This window comes from Notolepis coatsorum (genome assembly GCF_963971535.1).
Source record: "Notolepis coatsorum genome assembly, chromosome: 1".
Lineage (NCBI taxonomy): Eukaryota > Metazoa > Chordata > Actinopteri > Aulopiformes > Paralepididae > Notolepis > Notolepis coatsorum.
Window position 1 is genome coordinate 109,403,062 of NC_140165.1, and position 23,098 is coordinate 109,426,159.

The window sequence follows — 23,098 nt, forward strand, 5'->3', positions numbered from 1 at the left end:
TTGTCTCTGTTTTACAAGCAAGGATGGGCAGCGTGACGCAGATGACTTAAGCCGAGCAGTATAGACCTGTTCGCCGTTTACAAACATACCGTGTTCGAGCCAATCAACGATACCAACTGAGTCACGTGACTAAGTTGCCCCGGACCTGCACGAGCTGATGCGCAAAAAGAATACGACGGCATTACGGCTACGGCATCTACGGCTGTGGGTAGGGCGTTCCACATTGTTGTGGCATAATTGCGAAACGTGCGCACACTGAGTCTGACATGGACAGCGAACGGGTCTATTCTGTTTGCGGTTAAAGCTGAAGTTGATAAGGGAAAAAGTAGTTGGACACAGAATGATTTCCACGTCAGCTCATGCAGCAGTGCGATGTGTAGGTCTAATAAAACCACTCTCCAGGCGACCACAACACAGAACGTTGGAAAGATCAGCACATTTATTACCAAGCATTAGAAGGATGACCGCTGCCTCCAAAAGTTTATTAGGCCTCTGGTCAAATGACGTAGCCTACGCACTTTTCCTTGCATATTTGTTCCATACCCCCCCAAGTTGCCTACCTCTCTACATGTTACCTCTGGTAACTTTCTTTTACCAATCACATTCATTGTGATGTATGAATGAGCGCATTTTGACAGCACAGAGCAGCACACACAACCACACAACAAAGTTCTCCACTGATGAATGTGAGGAGATTGATTCAATACAGCGGTGTCGAGAGCACACAGCCTGCATGCCAGCACAGGCCTCAAACAACGCTTGAAGATAGGTCTGGCAACGTGAGATATGCAGAGATGTTTTGATAATCTAGTTTATACATTGTAGGCTACAGGAATTTGTGAAGAGAGTGGGGAGCCCATGCACAGAGCCAAATATATACCCCCCCCGCTCAACTAGTACTATTCACAAAAACACTAATTCTATACACAAAGAACTAGTGACAGACTGGATATCCAAAACATCCAGACTAAGGACTCGTGGACTAAGCTCTTGTGGACTTGACATTTTCTTTGAGTTTGTGAGTCCGAGAGGGTGCAAGGGTTCTGCTTCGGAACAGTCCTCCCTTTTCTCAATCAGCAGAATCAACATCAGCTGCACACAGTGCAGCATAAGCAAATCGAAACCATCATTTGAATACAAATGAATTAAATGGACAGAAAAAAAACACATACAATCACAAATATGGGTTAATGATAAATCCACAGGTTTTCCATATGCATATGAAAATGCACTCATACTATACTACTTGCCATGGGACAGCCCTGTGCCCTCCACAACTTAACCACAATGCCATTGGAAGTCCATCAGCCTGCAAATCCAAAGGCAAGGCAGACGGTTTGATTTATTGATTGAAAACTTTATTAACAGATTGCAGAATGGGTACAGTACAGTACAGCTCAATACATACAATTGTTAAGGGGATGCAGACCAGAGAAAGACTTTCGTCTTGTTTACATCAGGGTCCCCCATTTTCAATTCATCATAACATATATGACACACACGACATACAGATAGACAGTACTGCTACATCTATACATTTACGACATACCAGATTTTTGCAAATACAGTACTGTTTGTGATACAAAAAGAGTCCAGAAAAGAGAGTATATACATTTGACGTAGAAACTGTACATTGGAGGAGGTTGGGTAGGTGGGGTGGGGGTGTGTGGGGACACACACACACACACACACTACATTGGAATATTGGCAAAGCCATACTTGTTCATTTACTGTACATTGGAGGGGGTTGGGTTAGGACATTTACAGGGGCCAGTTTCGAATTGCAGTCTCCCGTAGGTGTTCTTTGAGAGTGTTTTTGAAAGTGGGTAGTGATTCACATTCCTTTACAGCTTTGGGTAGGGCGTTCCACATTGATGTGGCATAATTGCGAAACATGTTTAGTCCCTTGTTTGAGCCAAATCTGGGTTTAACATGATTTGTGGAGCTCCCTCTGGTGTTGTGATCGTGGTATTCACTGACCTTTGGGAAGTATTTTGACATGTACATGGGTACCTTGGTCGTGTAGTGTATCTTGTAGACCAGGCCCATTGCAAGTTGCTGTACTCTGTTGTCTACTCTAAGCCATCCTAGGTAGTCAAAGTGGGCAGGAGTGAGGTGGGTTCTAGGAGTCAGGTCAAGCAGTAGTCTGACCAGTTTGTTTTGAGATGTTTGTAATTTTGTTTTTAGTGCCTTTGAGGTGCTTTGGTACCATGAGGTGCAAGCATAGTCGTAGTACCCTTGAATGAGTGCTCCTGCCAGAGTCTTCAGGGTATTCTTGTTTACCAGAGAGGAGATCCGGTACAAGAATCGAGTTTGTTGGTTGACTTTTTTTTTATTACATTGGATGCCATTTTGTCACAGGAAAGATTAGCCTCTAGGATGGAACCCAGGTAGGTAATTTCATACAATATTGTCACCCACTGTAACTGAGAAGCCGTCGGTCTTGCTGAGTTTGTTATTTGAACCGAAGAGAATGGACTCTGTTTTGCCCATGTGTAATGATAGTTTGTTATCGGCAAGCCATATGCAGATTTTGCCTAGTTCCGAGCTGAGGGTTTTTTCAACCTGTAACTTGTTCTTGTCGGAGACCAGCAGGGCTGAGTCGTCCGCAAACAGGAACAAGTTGCAGTCACAAGCTGACGACATTTGCATAAATTAGGAACAGTAGCGGTCCTAGTATGCTTCCTTGTGGAACACCACAGCTCACTGGGAGGGGGGGGGGGGGGTAATAGGGTACCGTTTACCTCCACCATCTGTTCTCTCCCCTCCAGGTAGGATTGTATCCAGCTCACGGATAGACTATCAAAACCAATTGCTTTTAGCTTGTCAATCAGAATGGTGTGATTGACAGTGTCGAAGGCCTTTTGTAGGTCCAGCATGACCATGCCACAGTATTTGCCCGCGTCCACCTCTTGTTTGATGTGGTCGTTCAAATAGAGAAGGCATGTGTCAGTGGAGTGGGATGTTCTGAAGCCAGATTGGAATTCGTAGATTAGATTTTTTTCCGCGAGGTACTTTTCGACCTGTTCATATAAAAATTTTTCCATGACTTTATAATAATAATAATGCAGGACCTGTTCAGAGGTCTTTAATTGGCATGCAATTATCCTCAACACACACACACCGGAACACACACGCATGCATTGTCTTTGTAGGATCGCCGATGCGATTCTTCTCTGCGATTAACCCATCCCATCGTCCTTCCCCCCAAGGGCAGCCGGGAGCAGACAGGCGTCGGCGAGGGCCGCGCCCGGGGACCAATCCAAGTGCTCCTGCCCGTCTATGTCAAGGACGCCACAGCGTTAGCGATTTGTTGTGCATGTTTTACCATTGGATTTATCTTATCGGTCGGGAAACCCTTGCGAGCACGGGGAGAACATGCAAACTTTCGAGATGGAGGTAAGGATAGAAACAGGGCGGTAGTTGCCTGGGTCTAATTTGCTGCCCTTTTTGTGCAGGGGTGTTACTCTCGCAATTTTGAAGTCCTTGGGGACGTGTCCCTGTTTTATGGAGAGGTTTATTATGTGTGTGATGACTGGGGTGATGGTGGCTGCTGAGTCTCTGAGGAATTTGGAGGGGATGTTGTCATGGCCAATGGCCTTGTTCGGTTGGAGGGCGCTCAGTTTTTTGAGTACCTCATCTGTTGTTACCATTTCCAGTTTGAAATCGTCTTTGTGGGCGCCTAGGTTCTTGTATGCTACTATGTGTTCTACCCCATAATGCCCTGAGTGGGAGGGTAGTTTGTTTACCAGTGTTGTGGCTATGTTTGTGAAGAAAGTGTTTAAGTAATTGGCTACATCCAGCTTGTCTGTGATGAGCGTGTTGTCCGTCTTTATGTTTGAGAATCTGGTTGTACGTTTTTTACTGCCTAGTTGATTATTGAGTAATTTCCAAAGTTCACGTGGTTTGTTTTTGTTTTCCTCAGTTTTGTCATTGATGAATTTTCTTTGCAGTTTTGATCATGGAGTTTACGTCATTTCTAGTCTGTTTCTTTCTAGTTTGAGTTTAGTCACGTGGGCTTTGAGTTCACTGCTCGTGCTTTTGGTAAGCTTTGACTGACTTTTACGAAACTCAGAGCATTTTTTGTCTGAGTCTGGATATGAGAGCTGAATGCATCTCTGAATGCATGCATCTGAATGCATCTCTCTCTCTCTCTCTCTCTCTCTCTCTCTCTCTCTCTCTCTCTCTCTCTCCAATCTATGTGAGTAAGCTCATGGCGCATATGGGTGTGTCCAGCTAATGTAATGACCAGAGATGCAAGTGCGTTCAGGACGCAGCACGGCGCATATGTCAAACTGGCTGGAGCAGGAGGAATACATTATTAGTAGAAGTAGAAAGCTTTATTGTCATTGCACAATACAGTACAACAAAATTAGTTTGTGCAGCACCTAAAAGAACGATACCTACATACACACACTACCACACAACACATCCATGATGTGCCCATAGACACACTACCATACATACTCACTATCACACCACACATTCATGTACCCACACATACCCTCTTGTAAGATCCTGATCAAACTGGCCAGTATCACGTCTTTGTTTGTTTGGCTCTCCATCCAATTCCTCTGCGTTGTGTCATTTTAATGGTCCTGACGTCTCTCCGACACTGGCTGATAAGATCCTATCTCCCCCGTTAGTGCAATCCATAAACCATACTAATTCTCCACCTCCGTAAGAATTCGACACTTCGACACCGTGAAATACCTTATGAGGAAAAGCGTTGTTTTATTGCTATAAACAGAACCTCATAATCAGATGTTATCAGATGTTATCAAATTGTATCGTCCTTGAAGAGTCTATTCTAATGATCTTTCGGTGTGTTCGTCTATCGTCCTTTTGTTATTCAGTCCAATAGTGTTCAGGCCTGGTCTTTAGCCTAACCCTCCTCGCGTTAGCCGGAGCTAATGATGATGTGGCATTCTCCCCCCCCCCCCTCCTCTCTGTGACGAGAGGAGAGAGTGTCCTCTGTGTGATCTCAGTCCTACTCGCTCTTGGTCAGATTCTAGTCTGCCCTACACCCGGAAACACCGTTCGACTTATAGATCTTCGCCGTAGCAACGACGGCCCGCCTTCTGGTTGTCATGCGACGTGCTGTCATGACAACTGCATAACCTTTAACACCATTAAACTTTCATTAAGATGAACCTCTCTCCCTCCTGCTCTGGGCCTACAGTACACTCGCCATCAGTGTTATGTCTCAGAGGAATTAAAAACAAACCCCCTCGCTGGCAGTGTGGTGCTCACTCGCTCTGAACCAACCTCTGCTAAGCCAAACACATTTCTGCCCTCTCTGACCTGGCACCGTTAGATGCTACCGTCTTCCCCCAATCTATACATCACATACATTGAAAAAGCACCCCAAATCCCTCACTCTGCTACACATGCACTTATTCACAAGAACATTAAACTGTGTCCCCCTCTTTTTTTAGCATTGCAAAACATCACAATAGAAAGAAAAAAATCAGTGAAAAATATTGCACCTTAGAGAATACCATTATTGCATTATTGCACACGTCCCAACATCTGTCATATTGCACATACAAGTATATGTTATAGTGAGCTAGATGTAGATGTGGTGGCAACAATAGGGGGGGGGGGTGATTGTTCAGCTCAGTGATGGCTCTCGGAAGAAGCTGTTCTGCAGCCTGGAGGTGGTGCTTTGAAGGCCCTGTATCGCCTCCCAGATGGCAACATGGAGAAGAGGTGGTGAGAGGCGTGGGTTCCATCCCTTCAGGATGCTGCTAGCTCTGCGGAGGCAGCACCTTCTGAAGATGTCATCCAGTGTGGGCAGGGGAAGACCGATGATTTTTTTTTGGGAGGCGTTTATGACTCTGGAGGGATTTCCTTTCATATTCTGTGCAGTTTGCGTAGTCCGTTTGCGAAGTCAATGATGATCTCTTTCGTTTTTTTTTTATGTTTAATGTGAGATTGTTGTCCGTGCACCATCCAGTTAAATGGTGGACTTCATCTCTGTAGGCAGAATCATTGTTGTTGGAGATTTGTCCTACCACTGTTGTCAGCTGCACATTTTAACTTTAGCTGCCTGATGCACCTGCGCTGTGATCACAGTCAGGCACCCAATGCCCAAAATAAAGCTGTGTTGACCAAAGACACCAAAGACACCCTGAAGAAGGCCATGTAGGCCGAAACATGTTGGACTTTTAAAAGATTTTTCTAAATAATGTAAGCTACTTATTAAAGGCTTTTTAAAAACTGTAGAGCTGCCTTGGATCTCAACCTTTCTTATATAAGCGAATCCTACCCCGGATTTAATCCAAAGAGCACCTACCTGAAACAAAATAAGAACGCTGAAGCCCTCTCCATATCCTTTGTTCTGTGTTGACCAGTGTTGACCAGTTTATAAAAATTCTTTTAAATGTTTATTAGCAACGCCGAGCTTTGAGAAAGGCTTCACGACATGCATCGCCAGACAGGCCTGCTGAGCTTCCCTGCTCTGCATCTCCTCACACACTGTGCAGCTACACTTATGCAGCTTTCCCCCAGTCTTGACCCTAATAACTTAGTTTGATCACCCCTTTGCCACTTCCCATGCGCCGCCATCCGCACGCCATTCCACTCCCTATTTTGTGCATTTCTCCTTCAAAAGCCAGCCAGGTCAGAGGTCCCTCAACTCTAGTCAGCGTTTCACCGTGGCTCTAACCTCCCCTTGTCTGCGATTGGTCAGAATATCACATGGCTGGTTGCTTCACGGAGGATCAGCTGGAAACTGGCCTCTGCTGCTCTTTACTCTGGTAGCAACATAAGCCAGTCACGCGCTTCTGACCTTTTCCATATTCCATAACCCCCCCATAGATTAGCATGTTTGACTATAGTAGCTTTGTTATATATATTCAATTTCACCACTTGTTACATTGTATATTGTTAATAATGTTTATGCTGTGCATTGTGTGCAATGATGATAGATTTGAATGGAATCACTGATTCAATTCAAGCGATGCAGGGGTCTGGACCTGTTCTCATCAAGCGATGCAGGGGTCTGGACCTGTTCTCATCAAGCGATGCAGGGGTCTGGACCTGTTCTCATCAAGCGATGCAGGGGTCTGGACCTGTTCTCATCAAGCGATGCAGGGGTCTGGACCTGTTCTCATCAAGCGATGCAGGGGTCTGGACCTGTTCTCATCAAGCGATGCAGGGGTCTGGACCTGTTCTCATCAAGCGATGCAGGGGTCTAGACCTGTTCTCATCAAGCGATGCAGGGGTCTGGACCTGTTCTCATCAAGCGATGCAGGGGTCTGGACCTGTTCTCATCAAGCGATGCAGGGGTCTGGACCTGTTCTCATCAAGCGATGCAGGGGTCTAGACCTGTTCTCATCAAGCGATGCAGGGGTCTAGACCTGTTCTCATCAAGCGATGCAGGGGTCTAGACCTGTTCTCATCAAGCGATGCAGGGGTCTGGACCTGTTCTCTGGAGGTGATTGGTTGGATGCCCTGGAGTTTTATTGTTTTTTCCTGTAACAGATCAATTCAGCTAGTAGCAGCAGCAGCAGCAGCACGTGATGAGAATGGAGTTGTATTAGTTGTAAAGGGCATTTGTTACTTTACCTTCAACAGACTTGGTGGTCTAACCCCATCTGATAGCTAGGTTATTAGGTATTAGGTTATTATCTTTCAAACCAAGTGGGGTTCATTTGATTTATTGATCTATATTCCTTTAAAAAAGTAAGATAGATACCTGGGCCCTCATTCATCAACGTGGACTTTGACCTTGACCTACTTCCACACGTAAGCACGGAATTTAGAACTAGCGCACGCACAGGGAAGTCGGCATTCATCACACGTGCGTAAGCAGGCTCTACGCACACCTGTCATGATGAATCCCACCTTGGCCCTGCGCCGCAGCTCGTGCACGCTTTCACGTATTTGCATACCAAAACCGCCCCGACCAACCAAATATGGTCAGGCCCTCCCCTTCAAATACCATGAGGGAATCCCTGTGCGTGGAATGTTGGAGGATGGCAAAGCGAACGAAAAAGAGAAACTACACAGACACCGAGGTGGAGGTCCTCGTAACGGAGGTGGATAAATAAAAGGCGGATTTGTAAACGGTGATGTCAGATATCAACGGCTCCCTAAAACCATTGCTGCAATTCTGCCTGGACAGCTCAAAATACTAATAAAGACCGTTCGTTGACCACTGTTTGGCGTTGGTTGTGTTGTGTGTCATTATAACCGTGCTGTACAATATGAATGCCTTTATTAGTTGTGTTCGATTGGCTATATGATTTTTAGAGGCATCTATTTTGTTGTCGGCTAATAAAGATCGCGCTGGAATATGACTGCCTTTTCCCGTGTTGTTTGATTAATACCCACGGATTAAAGTTCTCCTCAATTCTATTCCAAATCGCGATGGATCTCCCGTCAATTTTCTACCTGCTGCATGATTTCTAGAGGCATACTACTACAATCTATTTTGATGTCAGTATTGGGTAGCCTATATAAACAATATAATACGAGAGCATATACAAGAACAATGAATCTCACTGCATGTATGATGTATCCTGCCTTTCAATACATGAACTTGAATTCCATCATATAGTCTGTCCACTATCTGCATGGTGTCATTGCAATGCGTTTTCTATTCTTTCTTGTACAGTAAAAAGGGGGAAGAACACTATATTCATATGACTTATTCTGCTTACAGCTTCGAAATTCCACTTGTTTCGTTTAACGTAAAGCCTTTTAAATATAATCAAAACGTTCCCGTGTTTCGGCGGTCTGTGCGCAAAATAATAGCGAGTTGAGCTTTATGATTTATGATGAATTGAAAATGGGGGACCCTGATGTAAACAGGACGAAAGTTGGTCTGCATCCCCAATTAACAATTGTATGTACTGAGCTGTACTGTACTGTACCCATTCTGCAATCTGTTAATAAACTTTTCAATCAATCAATCAATCAAGCTACGCGGAGCGCAGTCAGTCAGTAGCCTACACCCCGTATATTCCGATAACGCTATATAAACCATGAATGAATGAATGAATGAGAACTTTATTAACAGATTGCAGAATGGGTACAGTACAGTACAGCTCAATACATACAATTGTTAAGGGGATGCAGACCAGAGAAAGACTTTCGTCTTGTTTACATCAGGGTCCCCCATTTTCAATTCATCGTAACATATATGACATGCTGCATTCATTCTGAGAGAAAGATCTATTATTCCAAATGCTATTTATAGGGTTTTGACCATAATTACACTACTGTTGCTATTTTACAATGAACTATAATGAACTACGGTTCATAGAACATCCAGTGTTATTATGCACAGAAGCTCATTTCCTTGTTGTAATAATATATTCTACCACTGGGCGCGAGGTACGCCAGGTCCGAAATGTGCGTAGATGTAAGCACGAAGTCAAGTTCAAGTTGAAGTTGATGAATCCCACTCTTTGCTTAGAAATGATCGTACGCACGGGTTACGCACAGATCTGTGCGTAGAACACGTTGATGCATGAGGGCCCTGGATACCTGATTTCAAGTCCAGTGTTCCGTTATTAATCCATGCATGGGGGTCGGGAGGTACCAGCAGAAGAGGTACTAATAGCAATAGTAATGAACATAGAACATACTAAAACATTGTGATAATAGTGATAATAGTAGTGGAATGGCAGGATTCAATCAGTCAGTAATAATAGTGATGTTAATATACATGGCACATAACGTAGTAGCACACTGCACCAGAGTCTGTGTTTAGTAATTAAGAGTTCAACAGTCCTGACAGTTCTCAAGGGCACCAGCCGTTAGCTCTCCAGCTATAACGTTACCAAAATGGCCACACAGCATTTCATATTGAAATGTATCGCTAAATACACAAAAACAACATCCTCTCTGTTTTTGTCAAAGAGCGCTACAGATACCCAGGCTATAGGGTCTGGCTCTGGTGATGACGGCCTCTTCATCATTCAGCACCCTGCAGCAGCGCAGAGTGACACAAAATGAAGCTCTGTTTGCCAGAGGTTCTTTTTTGTGATTTTTTCTTTTTTTTTTTTTTGCTTTGCTGCGACCACCAAAAATAGGTTGGTCGGTTGGTTGGTCCACAAATGTCCCCACCCTCTAGCGGCCACAGATTTCACCCTAAGAGGCAGAAATTGGGCATGGAGGTCAGATGTGTGTGTTCATGCCAATTGACTAAAAGGGAGGCGTGGCAATGGGAGTGGCCTATCACAAAAATGTTGCCACTATTGCAAATTCTTGTTCTTGTTTTCTTCTTTTAAAGTCAACTCTACTCTGACTCTTGCTCTCACTCTCTCGCTCGCTCGATGATTTAATTCCACTAAATATTGTAAATTTATGATGTGGTCATTTGGTTGGTCATTTGTGTAAGCCTGAACTAGCGAAAGCATATTTAATTGGAGAGATAAAGAGGAGATGAGGAGGAGGAGGAGGGGGGAGGAGGAGAGGAGACGGGGGAGGAGGGGAGGGGAGAGGAGAGGAGAGGGAGAGACACAGAGAGAGAGAATGGGTGACAGTTGAGTGCCAGGAAAATAATACAAAAAAGTGTTCTGGTTATTACAGCTGGCAAGGAGAGTAATAGTGTCTCTCATCCCCTCTCCCCCTTCCCCCCTTTCTCTTTATTTCTTTCTTTCTCATGAACATGCCAACCATTTGTGGGTGAATCCTTCATCAAATGACTGAAATTACGTATATAATAATTTTTTCTTGTTCTTTGTGAATGTAGCAGACGGATGAAAACAAGTAGAATACTTAGACACTTGAGTCACCAAAGCGTTTGCACTCTGTGCTCTTGAGCAAGTAACCACAAACAGATTAACACATATGGACACACACTCTCTCTCTCTCTCAAACACACACAAGACACACACACACACACACACACACACACACACACACACACACACACACCTTGGCCAGTACACCTTGTAGTCTGAGCGAAGGCAGACAGATTGGTGGAGGCAGGCAGGCAGCACGTCTCTCTTAGGAGATTTAATCGAGACATGGCAGAGACCTCAGAGAGACCTACTGGATTTGACACACGGTAACTAACACCAGATCTGATCTGATTTGACACACGGTAACACCAGATCTGATCTGATTTGACACACGGTAACACCAGATCTGATCTGATTTGACACACGGTAACACCAGGTCTGATCTGATTTGACACACGGTAACACCAGGTCTGATCTGATTTGACACACGGTAACACCAGGTCTGATCTGATTTGACACACGGTAACACCAGGTCTGATCTGATTTGACACACGGTGACACCAGGTCTGATTTGACACACGGTAACACCAGGTCTGATTTGACACACGGTAACACCAGATCTGATTTGACACACGGTAACACCAGATCTGATTTGACACACGGTAACACCAGATCTGATTTGACACACGGTAACACCAGATCTGATTTGACACACGGTAACACCAGATCTGATTTAATTTGACACACGGTAACACCAGATCTGATTTAATTTGACACACGGTAACACCAGATCTGATTTAATTTGACACACGGTAACACCAGATCTGATTTAATTTGACACACGGTAACGCCAGATCTGATTTAATTTGACACACGGTAACACCAGATCTGATTTAATTTGACACACGGTAACACCAGATCTGATTTAATTTGACACACGGTAACACCAGATCTGATTGAAGGGAAAGACTGGGGATTGTTTGGATCAAAAGCTGGAACTTTTAAGGTTTAGTGGAGGATGGATTTCCCTGGAGTTGTGATTTGAAAATGCATAACATAATCTCAAAAAACAAACACTCTGGTGCAAGTGCTTTCTGGGTGGACTGAAAGGACTAGGAACTCTTAGAAATGCGGACTGTCCCTTTTAATCTGTAATGTGTGCGTACTTTCCTTCAACTACGATGGCAGTGGCAGCGCTCTGGATCTTTGACCCATAAACCATGACATTTTCCTCCTGGAATCCCCACATCGCTATTTTGGCCCGACAAAACGAGGCTGGTCTGGGCAGCACTTTCCTCTATTAGAATGTCACTCTCTGGGGAAGGAGAGAATCCAAACCAGGAGATTCCTCTTTCTTTTTTTTTTTTTTTTTTTTACTTGTTTGAGAAGTGAAATACAAGTACGATTTATGTTCTGAAGTACTGTAAGTCTCTGATCTAGGGAAATCAAACTTTTCCTACAGTATGAAGCCTCTTAACTCTTGAACTCTCTGAAGCTGGAGGTTCTCTCTTCCCTTGGAATGTTATATGATTTCTGACCATTGTGTTACCTGTAACTGTTTCCAGCTGATTTTTATTTAAATTTTTTTTTAATATTGGTGCTTTATTGTGTACTGTTTTTTTTTTTTTTTTAAACAAACACATAAACAAACATGACAACACACGATAAGATATACAAACACACATATGCTCCAGCTCGTACCCCCCCCCTCCCGGACCCCCCATTGGATAATCCAACCATTATAACTTGTTCCTAACCAGACACTACCATTATATGCTAGCTTTTATTCTCTCCACCACTTCTAACCACATTGCCATTTTGGATTCATTGAGACCCAAAATTCTTGCTGTAGATATTTCTTGATAAATCGCATCGAGATATGTAAGAATCCAGACCTTCCGGCAAATTTTTTCCGGTTGAAACCATTGTGATGCTATCAGCTTTTTAGCCACTCAACTATATTCACAGGACATACTTAACTCCTATAAGACTGAACAAGATGGGTCTTAAACAAGACTCCAAATGCTCCTTATGTACAAATGGGGACGAAGGGACATTTATGCACATGTACTGGGACTGCCCACCAGTTAAGAGATTTTGGAAAGAAGTGACCCAGCAATTATCAAATCTCTTAACTCTGGATATACCTGTACACCCCTCTATATTACTGCTGAATGATGTCTTTGAGTATGCAGTACCTCCACAGCGAAAGAGATTGGTTTTATCCGGTATCACATTGTGTACTGTTTTTGTATTTGTATTGTGTATACATACATATATATATATATTCTTATAAAAAAATGTATACTGCATGCAACAAAACTGCATGGTTTGGGCCTTAATTCTGCATGGGACACAAGTCACCTCTATTGTGCGTGGCTGTAAAGTGGTGACTTGTGTTCAATGAGCCCATTTAAGAAGCTAAGATATACCTTTATTGATCCCCTTGGGGAAATTCGGTATAGCAGGAGGGGGAGGGGAGGTACAGGTAGTAGAAGACATACAGGTACAGGTCACAGAATTATAGTGCAGAGAAGTACAAATTAAAATAGAATAAAAAGGCTTTTTTCCCCCCATTGATATATCTTGAGATGAGAGGGACCCAAATCAAAATATTTTGCTCTACTTTGGAGCAACATCTATCCCCTTTACCATTGTTGTTACCAAGTCAAGTCAAGAGTTTTATTTGTCACGGCATACAAGGCATACAGTGAAATGCGGGTGGTCATGCCCGCAGCGATTGTGCAATAATACAAGTAATAAGTAATGAGACATAACAGGTATAATGTACATAAAAGTAAAAAAATAAATTAAAAAAGCATGGTAAAGACATGCTAAGGTCCTGCGATAGTGCAATACAGTGTTAAGCTACGGATGAGGCACTGGGTCTTATGTACACTACTATACAATACAATACTATACTATACTATACAATATACAGTTATACTATATATCCTTATGCTATCTTGCTATATCCAACTATTACTATACAAGAACCACTCCCGTTTTTCTTTTTTTAAAGTGGCCTTTCCATTGTGTAAAGTGACCATTGAGTGTGAGCGTGTGCAGTTACCAATGGATCCAAGATGTCTAGTTACATACAGTACAGTATGATGCCACTATCTTCATGCTAGCTTAAATAATTAGCCCTCTAGAGCAGGGGTGGCCAACCAGTCAGAGACTAAGAGCCACAAAAATGACTGTAATACCACAAAGAGCCACACCATAATACCAGCGTTTCTAAAAATAAAAATTATTTGGGCCTCACAGGGTTAAAAGTACCCTGTGAGACCCACGGTTGCAAAATTACAAAATCACTTTTAGCCATTTAAAAAAAGAATGTTTATAGGGCGGTCAGGTGGCGTAGCGGAGATTGCGCTCGTCACCAACGCAGGAGATGCTGGGTTCGAGCCCAGCTCTCGCCGTTGCTACCAGCTTGGCTGGTCGTTCATACTAATACAATTGGCAGTATTAGGGGGTGGGAAGCTGGTGGGTGGGAATCTGGCGTTGTGGACAGCGACGCCTACAGGTCAGGTCTCGGCGCTTGCTCAGCGGGGGCAGGACTTGGTGGAGATAGCGTGCCCTCCCACGCGTTACACTTCACCAAATGAGAGTCCTCGCTGCCAAGTGAAAAGACGTCACTGGCAGTCACCACACGTATCGGAGGAAGCGTGCGGACGGCTTCGGGACGCCCTTGTACCGACTCGTAGGAGAACATGCATACAGCAGCCAGGTAGGGGAGGGGGGGGCTAAATTGGGACGGGGAGAAAAACAGAAAATTGGAGAAAGAGAAATAAAATAAATAATAAAATAAAAAATTATGTTTATTTAAAAAATGTTAAGCACATGTAGGCCTATAGTCAATTGGTCCTGTTGTTCAGCCTCACAATGCTATTTGATGGTACATGTGTTTATATGTCCCACCCTCTGGCCTCTGAAGTTGCTAATGTCTTTTTAATTTGGGCCTCACAGGGTTAACCTCTTAAGCCCGAGATATACAGTAAAAGTGTATATTTTCAGCATTACGTTTGTTTACCAATTATTTTAACTGTTATTAGTGAAATATAAGATTATAGAAATCTCAGGGCATTGAGTCGGAAACCGGCGCATATTGGCAGGAGGAAGTGGCACAGCCAAAAGTGAGTGTAGTCTTTTGAAGGAAGAGACTCAGGGCTTTCGAATTTCGAAAAACTACCCTACCCAGCTCACACCAGCCCCTGTCAATCATCCGACTTCTGGATTTACTTTTTTATTTCTCTTATTTTTTTGGGATTATCTCCCACAAACCTGAACGTTATTGCCATAAAACAGAACGCAGTTAGTTTCTCTACCTTTCTGTGAACGTCTTGCAAAAAACGGTGTTGCAATACGATGAAAAATGGTGGAGAAATTTACATTATAAAAAAGATGACTCAGTACTGTATCTACAAAATCTTCTGTTTAATAATCTTCCCTTTATTCATTTGCTTAGATTTTTCAGGTCTGGTCAATTTTAGCATGGTGTTATTCACAGTCAAAGATTAAAAAAAATTAAATAGAATTGATATTCTCCTTTGGTTTATTACAATTTACTCAAGCCTAGTAACAGACACACTATTTCTGACACTGATCCATATTATGTCCCTAGATTCAGACCCCAAGAACATGCAAATGGACCATTTAAAAAATTGTAAATGTTTATTCTACGTCCTTATGGAATGAGTGACAAAAAAAAAAAAGTAAAAAAAAATATATATATATATCATTTTATTTTATTTTTTTATGGATGGAAGAGGCGCACATTGATGGGCAAAGAGCCGCGGGTTGGCCACCCCTGCTCTAGAGCCTGTAAAAGACGAGGGATAATGGTGACATACACGCCAATATCAGTATTTTTGGTAATAAGCCAATATCGGTCGGGCTCTCTAGTAACCAACTTGAATGAAACTACAACTTAGAAACTCTACAGTGTGAAGTTTACAGCCCCAGCTTTTGAGTATTAACTTTGATCCTGTACTGTAGTCTCCAGTACCTTGTCTCGTCCTGGAGGTTGAGTCTCTGTTCACCGTGTGGTGCCATGTTGTGTACAGTATGTAGGGACAGGACTGCCTCTCGCTCGCCCCATACAGTAGATAGGATCCCACTTGGGCCCAGGCCCTCATGCCTGAGAGAGAGGTAATCAGGACCAGCATCTACCACTTCCTCATACTGTTCCTGTGAGGGCCACCTAAATATGTAATTTCTGCAATATATATATATATATATATATATATATATATATATATATATATATATATATATATATATCCTCCTATACGATCTCAAATGGCAGATCCTTATTGAGATGTGTTTGTTTCATTTGACCTCTGTCCCATTTCAGCCCCCCCCCCCCCCCCCCAACCTAGCATCTTGCAGAGCTTCCATCTGGTTTTCAGAGCCCCCCCCCCCCCCCCCCCTCTAACCGAGCGTCTTGTAGAGCCCCCCCCCCCCAACCTAGCATCTTGCAGAGCTTCCATCTGGTTTTCAGAGCCCCCCCCCCCCCTCTAACCGAGCGTCTTGTAGAGCCCCCCCCCCCAACCTAGCATCTTGCAGAGCTTCCATCTGGTTTTCAGAGCCCCCCCCCCCCCCTATAACCGAGCGTCTTGCAGAGCCCCCCCCCCCCCAACCTAGCATCTTGCAGAGCTTCCATCTGTTTTTTTTTTTTTAACCGAGCGTCTTGCAGAGCCCCCCCCCCCCCTATAACCGAGCATCTTGCAGAGCTTCCATCTGGTTTTCAGAGCCCCCCCCCCCCCTATAACCGAGCGTCTTGCAGAGCCCCCCCCCCCTATAACCGAGCATCTTGCAGAGCTTCCATCTGGTTTTCAGAGCCCCCCCCCCCTATAACCGAGCGTCTTGCAGAGCCCCCCCCCCTATAACCGAGCATCTTGCAGAGCTTCCATCTGGTTTTCAGAGCCCCCCCCCCCTCTAACCGAGCGTCTTGTAGAGCCCCCCCCCCTATAACCGAGCATCTTGCAGAGCTTCCATCTGGTTTTCAGAGCCCCCCCCCCCCTATAACCGAGCATCTTGCAGAGCTTCCATCTGGTTTTCAGAGCCCCCCCCCCCCTATAACCTAGCATCTTGCAGAGCTTCCATCTGGTTTGCAGAGCCCCCCCCCCCCCTCTAACCGAGCGTCTTGCAGAGCCCCCCCCCCCCCCCTATAACCGAGCATCTTGCAGAGCTTCCATCTGGTTTTCAGAGCCCCCCCCCCCCTCTAACCGAGCGTCTTGCAGAGCCCCCCCCCCCTATAACCGAGCATCTTGCAGAGCTTCCATCTGGTTTTCAGAGCCCCCCCCCCCCCCCCTCTAACCGAGCGTCTTGCAGAGCCCCCCCCCCCCTATAACCGAGCATCTTGCAGAGCTTCCATCTGGTTTTCAGAGCCCCCCCCCCCCCCCCCTCTAACCGAGCGTCTTGCAGAGCCCCCCCCCCTATAACCGAGCATCTTGCAGAGCTTCCATCTGGTTTTCAGAGCCCCCCCCCCCCCTCTAACCGAGCGTCTTGCAGAGCCCCCCCCCCCCCCTATAACCGAGCATCTTGCAGAGCTTCCAGCTGGTTCTCTGAAGCACTGGTCCCATCAGTCTTAATCAATAGTCTCGCTGTCTCTGTTCTTTCTCTGGCCACTAATGCTTGTTATGGTCGGTAGGAACGATCACAGCGATTAAAGATAAGATAAGATGTATCTTTATTAATCTTATCTTGGGGAAATTCAGGGGTCATGGCAGCACAGGGTAGAGGGGGGAGCTACAGGCAGGGTAACAGAAATTACAATAAAATAAACTATTAAGAATTTGCATCCTAATTACAGTATCACACTGACCATTATACCAAGCTGGATGGATGGATGAATAAATTAATGGATAGATAGACTCTTTATTAATGGGAGATTCATTCATTTATTGCTTTAAATTACTTACCGGTACTTTATTCCATACTTCCATTCCTGGCGAGATTCTAGCACTTGACAAGGTTTATTTACCCTCAGAACCGCTGTGGATGAGTTAGAGAGAGTCTCTCTAGACCCACAGCTTCAATGTCTCTTCTAATTCACTGTTTGACTGCCCTGTAGCACACATGTACACTGGTAGGTCACTTGCAAATATAGGGACTCTAGATTTAGACGATTCATGGGAGGTATACTTTTTTCTGTGATTAGTGTTTTATTGACGTTTCAGTATAAACACTGTTACAACCTGGACATTTAATCAATGAACTCTTGTGGAACACAAAAACGACATTTAGAAAACAAATAAATAAAAATCGACCAGAAAACACAAGTACAGATGCATACATACATTCATATATGAATCTGCACCATAATCACGCCATCGAGTTCAAATCCCTATATAACAAATCTCACAATAATCTTCTTTCTAAAAGGACTGTAATATCCAGGGAACAAGTTCATAGATATATCACTTGTGTAAACGGTGTGTGCTGTGCATAGCCATCGAGGTCTTTCCACACCAGCGATGTATCTCCGATAGTCTCCCCATTCTGCCACATACCGGTCCATCCTGTCCTTTGAGTGAAGAGAGATTGTGATTCAGAGGGTGATTTAGTAGACAAAGCGAGTGGGGCAAGCGGAGACACAAGTCTAGACTGAATCTGATACCAGGGAGGGTCTCTCTCAGGTGGCTACAGTATGTCCACTGAGCGCCTAAGACGGAAGGCATAGTGATACAAGAGCAGTTTAGGGAGATCCATGCTGCCCTTATCTGGAGCTTCTCTAACCTCAGCCTTGTACGTTTGCCACTCCTCAACAATTCTTACAAATACAGTACATTTTAAGGACATTCATCTTTCCCCATAATGATAGACACAATGATGACCATCTTTTGAGATTTTTTTTAAAGAGAGGGTCCACTTTTTAAATTTGTTATATTATTTTATATACATATATTGTTTTGTTGTGGCAAAATAATAGCCAGATATTTTAACCATTAACTAAAACCCAGCCTACATTTAATGGGAGCCTAAAGTAAGTAAGGTTTATTTATATAGCACCTTTCACAGACCAGGGTCACTAAGTGCTTCACATATAAAAATATCAGTAAAGTGCAAGGATAGCAGCATGTTAAAATAAAGTAATTAAAAAGAAAATCAAACGGTTAAAAAGACAACAAAGATTTACACAGACATAGCCTGTTTGAACAACACAGTCTTTAGCTGCTTTTTAAAAGTGTTTACCGAGACCACAGATCTTAGGTCCATGGGCAGATCTACTCGTGGTGTAAGGACGCAGTAGGTCACAGATGTACGCAGGTGCCTGACCATGGAGTGCTCTGTAGGTGATGACCAGAAGCCAGTGAAGGGAAACTAAGATGGGAGTGATGTGGCAGGACTTTCTGGACCAAGTCAGCCTGGAGCCTACTTCATTACTATAATTGATTATCATTGTTTATTGTTTATTTTATCCATTAGCTGCCAAATTATTGAGAGCTAGTCTTCCTGGGGTCCCCATGAGGAAATAATACCACCGAATACAAATCCAAAATGTAATTAGTAATAATTAAAATAAGAAAGAAAAAACAAACAGAAAGCATAAAGGAAATAAACAAATGTATACTCAACATTGATATATAATATACACAGCAAAGGACCCAAACAGCTGCCCTGAGGCACTCCACATTGAAGCTGGTGGGGATAATGCACCATTGATATACATGGTCTGTGTTCTCTGACAGATGGGATCTCATCCACACCATAGCATTATGATCAAAACTAGAGTGGAAAAGTTTTGTTAATAATATTGTGTGATCTACAAGGTCAAATGTTGCTCTAAAGTCTAAAAACAACACAACAAAAGATTGACTATTGTCAATATAATCCAGCCAATTATCACTCATGTCTATTGAAGCAGTGGAGTGGTCTTTATGATAAACATGTGATTCCTTTCCAAATTGTCCCATATCTGATTACTACACTTTATAATAATTTACTAAGTTGTCTTTACTTTACTGTCTTTAGGTACCCAATTCTGCTTGTTTCCACACCTTTGGAAAATGCCCCAATTCTGACCAATTGAACAAGTGTCTAAGGCAGGGGTCAGCAACCTTTTTGACATGGAGTGCCTGTTTTAAATATAGTTGTAACTAGTGTGCCTCAACAATATGCCATGCATTGTAAAAAATAATTCTCATAATCAGGTATTTTTAATGATAATTTTTACATTATTACATCATTATTGTTATTGTTGTTATTAACAATATTATTATGATGGTTGTATCAACCCTAAATCTGAGTTGGGGGGGGGGGGATGCAATGCAGACAAACAGCTGCATACAGTGCGACCATTTCACTCATATTTGCCCATTCATTTTTGGACACATCACACACCATCGGTGTGTGTACTGTACGTGTGCTGTCATAGCTCCACCTACAGGCCTAATGGAGAACACCAGGACAACACCAGGATGTGAGTGGAGGGTGAATGTGAGGTATATTGTGTAAATAAGTTTTGATTGATCGCAAGACTACACTGTAAAAAAAATAATAATAATAAGTTACCAGAACTTAAACATATAAGAGTTCAGTTACTGTGCAAGGTTTTCAGTTTTCAATCCATAATAAGTTAACAGAAAAATAAGTACACAACCACATTATTTCAACCTAATAAAACTATGTTTATTGTCATTGTTTTAAGAACACAAGTTGACTTGGTAATACTCACATTTTGAGTAAAAAATGGCTTTTAACATGTGCAATGTTCAATGAAATAGAAAAATAAATAATAAAATTTGTTGATTAATCCCACTGGTCACAATGGTGACCGTAATAATGTTTTTGTTATAAGGCTCTGCAAATGTTACTGAATGATGTAGCAATGTATTTCCAGCTAAATTGAAATAATAAACAAATAAAGGGTCTCGGGCGGCTACGTGGCGTAGTGGGCAAGGCGCTCGCCACAAATGACGGAGACGCTGGGCTTGCCTGTTCGAGCCCAGCGCTCCACATTGCTTTCAGTTTAGCTGGTCGTTCATACTAATACACATTGGCCGTATTATGGGATGGGAAACTGATGGGTGGGGATCGGGCGTTGTGGACAGCGACTCCTACAGGTCGGTTGGTGCGCCTGCGCAGTAGAATCAGGAAGTGTCGGGGGCAGCGTGAGCCTCCCACGCGTTACTCCTCGCCACTGGGAGAACGAGCTGCGCAGGTGAAAAGATGCGACTGCTCTTACCTCAAGTACCGGAGGGGACTTGTGCTATGTATGACTTAGTCCACATTGCAGCCGGCTTGTGGGAGGCAAGAAACAGCGTTCGTGACAGGGGAGGGTTGAATTGGATGATACGAAATTGGGATGGGAGAAAATATAGAAAATGGGAGAAAAAGTGGATAAAAAAATAAAAAATAAAGGGTCTCAATTAAATATGTGGTAGTAAAAAGAACCTGTGGGAGGATTTCAACAAGATAAATGCGACAACAGTGCAAAATATTTCACTATAATATTTAAAAAAAGAAAAATTATAATTTTTCTTTTCTTTTTATGCTGCCCCCTGTGCCTATGAAAATGCCCCTGCGTGCCTATGGTTGCCTACCCCTGGTCTAAGGGGACAAGCAATCTGGGAAGCAGCATGTCTAAGCAAAGCACTGTCCACAAAGTCATAGCCAGCTGATTTTCCATCAGGCAATGGCTGTAGGAGATTAACGGCTGGAAAGGATGTGGGAATGGTTAAGGTTGGGGTTACATTACGGGATAGGTTTATAGACAACTCCTGTTGGTGAGTTATGACTTTGCAGCTAGGTCAAACGGTGACAATTCCCATGGAAACGTCCTTCTGGACCGTGGGGGTCTAGACACTACCAACATCAAAGGGCCGGTGATTGACGACCGATGTTCCTGCTTGTGTTTCAGTGCATCTACGGCAAGCCAGGAGAGTCACTCTTCACCAGCAGCGCCTGTGCCACTGTGCTGCACCACAACCAAAGCCCTGAGTTTTATGACGAGGTAAGACCACTTTGTGTGTACGACGCCACCCGACACTTCAAAGGAGCCAGCATCCTCTTATCATGGAACTACAGTATATGAAGCCAACATACAGGATTTTACAACTTCAAAGATCTTCATGTTTGCAATCAGATTTATTTATTTATTTATTTGTTTTTATCTGTGTTTAGATAATATTTTGAAGAGGAACGAATTGACAAGAGAACGTTAAAGTTTAATTTCGACTTCTCACCATTACCGGAGATTGCCCCTTGTCTTTAACAAATGTTGTGTTCCTAGGTGTGTTTTAGCTGATATCAGTGTACCTTACTAAACCATTGATGTTGAAAAGAGGTGGAAAATACTCCCATGCGACTTGAAAGTAGTTTGAAAGTTGCTAGGCATAATGTAACTCGGCCTTCTGAAAGTCACTGTTATTTTTTACACTCTACTAGAAGCCCCACATGTCAAACGTCCACAGTCCACAGTTGGGTGCGCTTGTTAGTAACTCCCGGGTGCTCCCAGTTGCTGCGTGAATTTAAGAAGAGAAGAAGTCTTTATTCCTTCCCCCCAAGGGCAGCCGGGAGCAGTCGTGGGCTGTGGCCGCCCGCACCCGGGGACCGATCCAAGTGCTCTTGTCTGTCTTCGTCAGGGATGTGACAGCGCTAGCGATCTGTTCTGTATGTTTTTCCATTGGGTTTATCTCTTTTTGGGGGGGAAACCCTTGAGAGCACGGGGAGAATGTGCAAACTCCACACAGAAAGGCCCGGGAGATATCCCACCTGGGTACCTGGAAACCCGGCAACCTGGTCCCCAAGCGGGAATCGAACCCAGGACCTTCTTGCTGTGAGGCGACAGTGTTGACCACTACACCACGTGAGTGCAGTGGTTTTCACAAGGGTGAATTACCTACGCCTAGCAACTCTCAAGTTTCATGGAGTATGTTTCCAGCCCTTTTCAACATCAATGGCAGCATGAAAGGTAGTCTGAGATCTACCAACTAGGGGTGTAACGGTACGTGTATTCATCCCGCGACTTCACGGTACGGACGTCACGGTTCGGTACATCCGGACATACGACCAATACGTCTCATACGACACTAGGTGAAACTAGGGTTGCACATTTGACAAATTGATGCTCAATATCTTTACTTTACGTTGAATATCAAGTTTGTATTGCAACATTTAGATGATGAATAAAACGTTGAAGCTTGTAAAACAAATTAACAACGCTCACTCTGCACTGGGCTGTTTCTCCCCTCCTCCCCTCCCCCTTACTACAGGTGTCCCTGAAACAAAACCATGAATGAATGATATGTTTGTAACACAGCAGGGTCATTACAATAGGCTGAAAATGTTCATCGTTTTCTTGTCGCCTAATAATGTTAACACACACCAACGTTCTTCCGCGCTACTTTCCCCTCACAGGTGATCAGATTTTAAACACACAAACATAC

The 23,098-nt window shown here is 43.6% G+C and overlaps 1 protein-coding gene across 3 annotated transcripts in view; it reads left to right on the top strand.

Annotated features, from left to right (window-relative positions):
* The window catches only part of dock11 (dedicator of cytokinesis 11), a 328,275-nt gene that overhangs the window by 134,958 nt on the left and 170,219 nt on the right, over positions 1 to 23,098 (top strand). For all 3 annotated transcript variants that reach the window (XM_084319393.1, XM_084319394.1, XM_084319395.1), the window contains exon 19: positions 21,571 to 21,663. In XM_084319393.1, the coding sequence (XP_084175519.1) occupies positions 21,571 to 21,663 (93 nt within the window). The remainder of the gene's footprint in view (positions 1 to 21,570; positions 21,664 to 23,098) is intronic.